Source organism: Vicia villosa, linkage group LG3 (assembly GCF_029867415.1).
Source record: "Vicia villosa cultivar HV-30 ecotype Madison, WI linkage group LG3, Vvil1.0, whole genome shotgun sequence".
Classification (NCBI taxonomy): domain Eukaryota; kingdom Viridiplantae; phylum Streptophyta; class Magnoliopsida; order Fabales; family Fabaceae; genus Vicia; species Vicia villosa.
In genome coordinates, this window is record NC_081182.1 from 129719934 (window position 1) to 129728805 (window position 8872).

Here is an 8872-nt window from a genome sequence, read left to right on the forward strand (position 1 = left end):
ATTTTTGGCAGTAGGATATGATGCAGTTCCAATAATAGGTGCAGAAGTCTTAGATTTCTTACTTTGGACTCCTTTTCTACTTGTTCCCTTTGGCCTACCCTAAAACCATGAAAATTAAAACAAGTCATGATAAATTTAAAATACTTTCAAAAATAAAGTCTATTGACAATTTGAGTTACTAACCCTTTTTTTTATCTTGTCTCCATAGTTTGAGTTTGACTACCTTGGGTGGCTCCAACAATTCTTGGCAGTTCACCTTCAACACATGCTAGTTGTTTGTTTTTCTTACAGGTCCCAAAAGTTACAAGAACAGGTTTGTTTTTCCAAGTCTGCAACAAAACTATCTGTGAACATAACATGAGTGATCTGAAAGGTTAATCTACCAGCATAAGTTGGCAACCTATTTGCACTTTTTTCAATCTCCCTATTTAACCTCCTAAGTGGTTTTGATATGATCTCTCCCTTGTAATTTTCTACTTCTCCATAAGAGTGGCAAACTTGCCCATAAAATAGTTCCTAATCCGCTCAAACATGGTGATAATAGGTTTATCCCTTTCAATTAAAATTGTTGCAATAAAGGATTCACTAAGGTTGTTTATCAGAACATCACACTTATAGTACAAGGGAAATGCATGCTTACACCACTTAAGTTTAGGTATAGCATTTATCCATTCAAAAGCATCTAAACTAACCTCATTAATCTGATTCATCTTGTCCTCATGTGCTTCCAAATAGGTTGCCTTGGTTACAATCATAATGAGATCTATGTATTGTGTACCACCTCCATACTTCTTCTTATAGTTAGCATATAAATGCCGTAGGAAAAACCTGTGTTCAAACTCAAGGTATTCTTCCTCAAATACATTCACCAGTCCATATACAAATGACATTAGACAATAAACATGGATGAACATGAAGAATTAATGAGGAGGTAATCATACCTTTTTGCTGATCAAACACAAAACACCACCTGTTTTCCTAGTTTCATTCTCCAAAATCACCTCCAAGAGTACCTAGTTTCATTCTCCAAAGTCCCAAAGGAAAGAGGAAGGTATTGGTCATTTGCATCCCTACTAACATCAATCAACAAGATTCCACCATATATGTTTTTGAGGTGACAAACATCTAACCCTATGAATGGTCTGCGTCCAGCTTGCAATTCTTTCTTAGTACCATCAATACACATGTATAATATTTCAAATCTTAGTAGTGTGCCAGAAATGTTCATCTTAAATGTTTTTGAAATGTTTTTGGATTTCTTATCTAGACTGCAAAGAGACCACAATATGCCACCTAAGTTAATGGAATCCAACTCAGAAAATAAAAAATAAAAAATTTATTCCACCTACACTGCCACATAAGCAGCCGTTAGTGGCATTTGACATTAGGGATAAATTCTTTAGAAGAAAAATTTTAGAGGGATAATTTCTTGAAGGAAAATTTTGGAGGGACTTAAAACGAAATTTAGAATATTTAGAGAGGCCAAAAAATTATTTAACCCTTTAATATTTTAATAAATACAACTAATTAACGAAATAATTAGAATGCATAAACATTCTAATAATATGTATTATGTATGGGAAATGAGATAAGAATTAATTGGAAATTCATATAATCTTTATCACACCTTATAGTTTTACAAAAGAGACAAACCATATCACCCTTTCACGCCCTATAGTTATACAAAAGAGTCAAACCACACTACATTCACACCGGTACTCAAGTACAAACCAAACTCATTAATTCTATTTCACACAACAATACAACACAACAAATACAACTATAGAAGAACACCCTTAATGCTTGATGGTGGAACCTTTTTCCGAATAACATTAGCAAGATCAAGGAATAACGGAAACTGCAAAACTGCATAGAAGGCAATTGGCATGCAAATGGAAATATACAAATGGAAATATACAAATAGAATAAAATGTCCGGCACAGAATGAAATGAACATAGAGACAATGGATACGAAGAGAGAACTCAAGCAAAAAAGAAGCTTTATTGGCAAGTTTATATGAAAGTCTTCAATTTCTTTTCGAGAAGTGAGTATAGAAAGGAACATGATGAGTGCAGTGACAGAGAAGTAAAGTCCAATTAAGGAAGATATAGCGAATCCTTCAAATGTAGGTTGTCCTTGTAATGTTGGTTCTCCTGATTGTTGATTCCCACCAGGTACACTGCCGGATGTTTTAAAGGAGACACCAGCAATGAGAGCTGCTACTACTGAGCATGACTCTGTTGTGTCTTTCATCCAGTCAACACTTTTTTTGTAAAAGTTCTTTGTGGTGCTCCTTAAATATTTCACTTGGGGTCTTTTCATCTTTGTTGATTCTATTATTGAAATGCTCTGGTACTAGTTATTTTATGTACTATACCAGAAAATATATGTTAATGCTACGTAAAAAATGTGATGTATAAAGAAATTGGGAAAAGTAATAATTCAAATCGTGACTCTCAATATTTTGCGGGCTCTATCTAGGCTAGCCATGATTCAACCGTAACAAAACAAAAAATACCTTATTTAACCATCATTTTCTATAAAAACTTATATGAGACCATATATAGCAATATTTTAACGTTGGAAAATTGGGAGCACTTTCTTGTAGCCCACCTTAGACGCATTAAAATGTGATTTTGATTAAACTATAAACATACCTTATACCATTTGATGTCCCACATCATTTGTAGTGCAACACCAGATATCCTCCAAGTATTTTCTCTTTGAAATGATGTATATGCGGCCAAGTGTAACATGGTATTCTTATCTTTATCAAATTGTATACTTAGGTGATGAAATACTTCAGGAGATAAATTCTTCTCCAAATGTTGAATAACATGCGCTTGCCTATTCTTTACTGCCGAAAGCAATACATTTTCATTATTAGAGTTTGTATCAAAAATCACACTCGGAATCCAATCTTGAAGCCCTTCCATCATCTCAGTTATTCCATTACTTGCTGCCATCAAGTATGAAGTATCCTTTACATCGCTTTTCCCTTCAGTTTTAATATAATTCATCGCTACCAGTAATAATCCTTTCTTATCAGATGTAATAGGTACTTTATAATCAAGCCCATTCGTAATTTCTGCAAAGTCACTTTTAACTATTGCCAATAATGTTGTATCTTTTTCATCAATGTATTTTGAATCTTCGAGTTTTTTATTTTCACTTGTCTTTCGAGTTGTGGTATCACCTGAAAATATTCAAATAACGATTATTTTATTCTTTACGTTTTAATCATATTTTTATCTTCATTAAGATTTTTTACGTATTTTTATGTACCTCTCTTTTGATGGTGCTCGGGATAATCTTGACCATTTTTTTTGTCACCATCTCCATCATCCTCATTACCCATGTATGAATCAACATCTTTTTTCTTAAATTCTTTAAAGAGCTGATCACCATATGTGTGCTTCATTTTAATTGTCCTTATTTCTTTTAAGTCTGCAAAATTAGTTAAGCAAAAGATCACTAATTGATTGAGTTATCAAAACAAACTTATATAAGAGTGTGCAATATAAATGTTTACTTAAATCAAAGCATGTATAATTAAAGTTCAAAGGGTTCAATATAAATACCCAAAAGTGATAAGGTTGGCCATTCGAATGAAGGCTTTTTAAAGATTTTATTCGGAATTTCTTTTCAAAATCGTGAAATGAGTATCATCACTTCCTTTATCTGCAAAATTGACACGCCATTAGAAAGTAATAGTTAGCTCCAATAAATAGACGAAGAAGTAACTTTGTTTTATCCGTTCATCAAAATTCTCATAAAAATGGAAAAGAAAATGAAAATGAAAAATAGACAAGTGGTTACAACTAATTATAACTGATCCTACAACTAACTTAAATTGGGTCAAATATATTTGCAGAGGAAACATGAGAACTATTAATAGTTAATAATGGAAAAGAGATCATAAGATCTAGTTCAACAGAAGCGTACCTTTCTTTCCATTTTCTTTTTTTTTTGCAACCTTCTTTAGAAACGATTCCAATATTGTAGTTTCGTCGTTATGGATTATAGGAACACCTTTATCACCAAAATTTTGTAAATAACATTAAATATTTATTCATGACATTTGACAGAAAGGCTTAAGTAATGCTAGAAAATATCATTTGGCTTTTCCATGCTATCTCGTTTCACCCAATGGAAAGTGGTATGGTCTTTCTAAGCTCCTTTAATGTTAATGTTAAGGGTTTTCTACAGTTTTCTTTCTGTCTACAAGGAATGGTTGTTATCTAGGTATATTCAGGTAGTTTCAAGTTCAATAATAGTTTTTATAATAATTGTAACTTGTAAGTATGTTTCACTTACAGTAGTACACAATATTCTTCCACCACGGCAGGCTACTTCCACTCTTGAAGGCTGATGTCCTAGTAGCAAGAATTGCAGAGGAACGTTGCCATTCTTGTCCTTCCTAGGAATAAGATCTTTGTAGCAATGCATTATTATAATAGCTAAATCTGTTGCACAAGAAACAAAGTTTATTATTATTATTAATGACAACGTGTAATGTCTGATTTTTATTTTCTTTTTAAATTCCAATGAGAATTAATTGATTATTTTAATTAAAAAGTTAAATAATTTAAAAGGATAAAACTGTAAAAAGTCGAATATGAAAATATAAAAGAATAGATGAGTAAACTAACCGAACATTTCTCTCTGAATGGCAACGTGAAGGATGCTAGTCTGTTTCCCATCGACAGCAATTTCCAGATCCCTAGGATAAAACTGTTTTAGGTAAAGAAACACTAAACTTTTATGTGCACACACAGCGCAAAAAAGTGGTGTTTCACCAATATTATTACTCTCTTGAATCAAATGTTTCCTTTCACCTTCTTTTCCAATTATAAGTTCACACATATCTGTGAGTCCTCTATATGCTGCAAGGTGAAGAGGTGTATCGCCTATTTCTTTTCTTATTTTAAAACTATCACTTTTATCACCATCCTTATTTACTATTGCTTTTACAAGATCTTCCACTATCTGTTTTGGGGCAACGTTTACTGCCACATGCAATGCTGTTCCTCTTCCCTTTATTTCTACCGTGTGATACTTATTATCAGCTTTGTATTTTCTCATTACTTCATCCCAATCGTTTGCCATTACTTTCTTCTGGAACTCCTTAACTACATAATTCCATTTCGCAACTTGCGTTAATTAATGACAAAATATGGAGAAGCTAATGAGTGTCAAATATATAAGGAAAGTTTAGACTTACTATCGTCATCTTTCAATACTTGCGGACTTAAATCCACACCTACACATATTCATTTTGTAACATGCGTCGATTAATTACAAAATGTGGAGAAGCTATTGAGTGTCAAAATATAAGGAAGGTTTAGACTTACTTTCCCCATCTTCTTCCCTTCCTAGCTGACTTAACTCCACAACTACATATATTCATGTTGCAACATACCATAATTAATCACAAAATGTGGAAAAGCTATTGAATGTCAATATATAAGGAAAGTGTAGACTTACGTTCTTCAGCAGGAGAAAATTGAGCTTCGCTTAGAGAGGGCATATTATGTACAAGTGGAAGCCTAATTGTTTTATATAGTAGAAAAGAAATGAATCTGATACTTTGGAAAAACATTGAAGTGTCCCTAAGTTAGTAATATTTCTATTCCTTTCTTCAACTTTGCAGCTTTTCAAGTGTGTAACAAACATATAATATAAGGCTTCTGATTGTACTAAAGTAAAAGCTGCCTTCTTTTTTTACTTTAGCCTAATATAAGACTTCTAATATCTCTTCGTGTAGAATCCATATTATAAAGCACAAAACTCAATATACAGATCTAATGGAATAGATACGAACACGTTGATATTACTAATATTAAATTCAAACTAAATACATCAAGCCATTGTTAAGCACACTAAATGATAAGAAAGTTGTTAACTACCGACCTGATACTTGCACTCCTTCACTAGTTAAAAACTAATGTGTATCTTCAACTTTAATTTTCATTTTTTAAGTCAAATAGTAAAATATTTACTTCCTTTCTTCAACTTTGCTTTTTATCGTTTCAGCTTTTGTAGTGAGCGAGACATATCATTTCAATTAAAAATTAAATTCTATACTTTCAAACTTTTTGGACAAAAAGCTTACAAGTTACTACAAGTAGCAATATCGTTTAAATACCAAATACAATATTGTTGATGAATATCTCCAGTTTTCTTCTTTATTAATACTATACCCAATGCAATATTGTTGATAAATATCTATAATTTCCTTGTTTATTAATATACATAAAAAACTAATGTAAGTGTTCCACTCTAATTTTCACTATTCAAGTCAATTAGTAATATTTTATTCCTTTCTTCAGTTTTCCTTTTGAAATGAGTGAGACATATCATATCATGAGAAAAGCAAAGTGTAATATGTTCACAAAATGTTTACTTCTGAGTAAGACTCAAGCTTAAGCAAAAGCCACTTACCTTCTTTTATATGTTTTTTTTTCTTTAGTCTAATATAAGTAGGGGTGGCAAAATGGATGGATTGGATGGATTTGGATTGGATTGTTAATGGATGGATCAAAACAATCCATTAATCCATTAACAATCCACTAAACTTTCTTTCAAAAATCCAATCCAATCCATCCACTAAGCAATATAATCCATCCAATCCATCCATTAAGATATTTCTAATGGATGGATATTCATCCATCCATACAATTAACTTAAATATTATTTTTTTATTTTCAGTTAATTTTAGAAAAACAATTTTTTTATAAATTTTTTTAATTATAAATATTTATCCATGTAACTAATTCTAATCAATTAACATGTTGATTAAATTTACTTAACCCATTAACGTGATAACCTTTTCAATTAACGTGTCGATTAGCTTTCTAATTCTAACCAATTAATTTTCCATTAACTACTTCTATCTAAAGAAAATTAAAATCAATACATAGCAATTAAGCCATTTTACATAAAAATTAAATTAGACACAGACAAGGTCATTTAAGTATGAGCATTATTAATTTTTTTATGTTTACATCAATAAGACAACATTATTGATGGATGGATTGGATCAATCCATTAAATTTGTTTTTTATTTAATGGATGGATTGGATGGATAAATTATTGGATGGATTGGATGGATATTCTCTTAATGGATTTTATTGCCACCCCTAAATATAAGGCTTCTAATATCTCTTCGTGTAGAATCCTACAGTATGAAGTACAAAACAGAAATAGTATACAGTATAGACACGGACAATCAATATATTTCCATATTTTAGTTGAGCAAATTTATTGAATCCTAAGGTATGCATTTGTGTTAGATTTTTTTGAAAAACAAAAACTAAAACAAGATTAGGAGGATCGGATGTCCGGGATCTACATTTAATTAATTTTGTCTTATTTCGAAAATGCTGTTAGAGATTGTAAATTATGTAAATTATTTTGTTCAATGTATTGTGATTTATAACTACTCATTATTACATATTTTCACTTCATAGTTTTCATTTCTTAAAAGTTGACAAGATATTGATTTTCTTGGTAATACTTGAGAACAGTCTCCTTAAACATTTCTAGGAACAATTTTTAGTTGTTACAAGATATTTATGAAATTTTTAATATTTAAAAAATGAAAAATAAAAAATAAAATACAATGTAGCAGTCCAGTCATGGTTTAAAAGTAGGAAAAAAAACCGGTTCGAAAAAATATTAATAGAAGGACTTTTTAGAATATTATTAAATCATAATTGTTTAAAAATGAATTAAAAAATAAAAATTAATTTAGTATTTAAAAAATGAAAAATAAAAAATAAAATATAACGTGACAGTCCAGTCATGGTTTAAAAGTAGGAAAACAACCGGTTTGAAAAAACTATTAATATAAGGACTAATATGATCCAGTTAATCTTTTTAAGGGATTAAATCAGGCTATTTTTTTAGGGACAAATTTAGATTGTGTAATTTTTGTGAGGGACCAAAATGGATGTTCACTCAAAATTTAATAACGATTTTTTTTTCAATCCCACCTTTACAAGTTATTAATTTCATTTTAAATTTTTATAATAATTATTTACTTTTTAATTTAACTATGATAAACTAAATTATGGAAAGAATGATAAAATTGCACAAATAAAATTTTTTTTCTGTTACAGTTACACATTTATTATAATTGAAAAAAATTTACATTATAAAGAAAAAAAATAGAAGATATCATCAAACCCTTATTCCTAACATCCTCGAGTATCTCTTTCTCTAATATCATCCTCATCACACTTTTTCATTCACATATTGGCTCTAACTCTCTTGTTCATATTGTTTTTTATTTTACTTCTCACAAGAAAGATAACAAACATCTTGACTTCAATGTGCTAGCAGCAACTCGAGAATCCGTGTCTTCAGGTTGGATCAGTTTGCGTCATCAAGAAGGTTTACAACAAGATCAAGCGAGTTCTTCGTCTTCTAAAGTTTTATCTCGACGGGTTACTCTCATTTCTTCAACTACTTTTGTAAATTCACTACATAAAAAAGTAAAAATAGAGAAAAAACCTAAAACATGACCTAATCGTTAGTCTTTTTATATCAGGATGTGAGAATGTTTTCTATATGTAAAATTGTAGTGCATTTCAACTTCAACGCTTTAGAACAAAAGATAGTGGAGATTTAATTTTATATTTCTGGATGTTTTCTATTTTTTTATGTTTGTTGGTATTGGTGTTTCATTGACTACTTGGTAATTGATGAATGCAAGGAAGCTAGTAAAATGGATTAGTTCAAGAGGATGATACAAAAGTTGAAGATTTGCTTTAAACTATTGCACGCCTGAACAAACAAATGTTGTTTAAGGCTGATTTAAAGTTGAAAGAGATGATTGTGGAAATGGATGATAAGGTGAGATTATTT

General features: G+C 30.5%; 1 protein-coding gene across 1 annotated transcript; it reads right to left on the reverse strand.

Moving 5' to 3' along the window:
- Positions 1-1780: 1780 nt before the first annotated feature.
- LOC131658961 (uncharacterized) lies at positions 1781-4462 on the reverse strand. The gene is made up of 6 exons (XM_058928209.1): positions 4319-4462; positions 3947-4033; positions 3583-3682; positions 3287-3448; positions 2659-3197; positions 1781-2356 (listed from the first exon to the last, which is right to left on the reverse strand). Exons 4-6 carry the CDS (start codon positions 3420-3422, stop codon positions 1781-1783), a joined length of 1251 nt encoding a protein of 416 aa, XP_058784192.1. The 5' UTR covers positions 3423-3448; positions 3583-3682; positions 3947-4033; positions 4319-4462.
- Positions 4463-8872: the final 4410 nt, after the last annotated feature.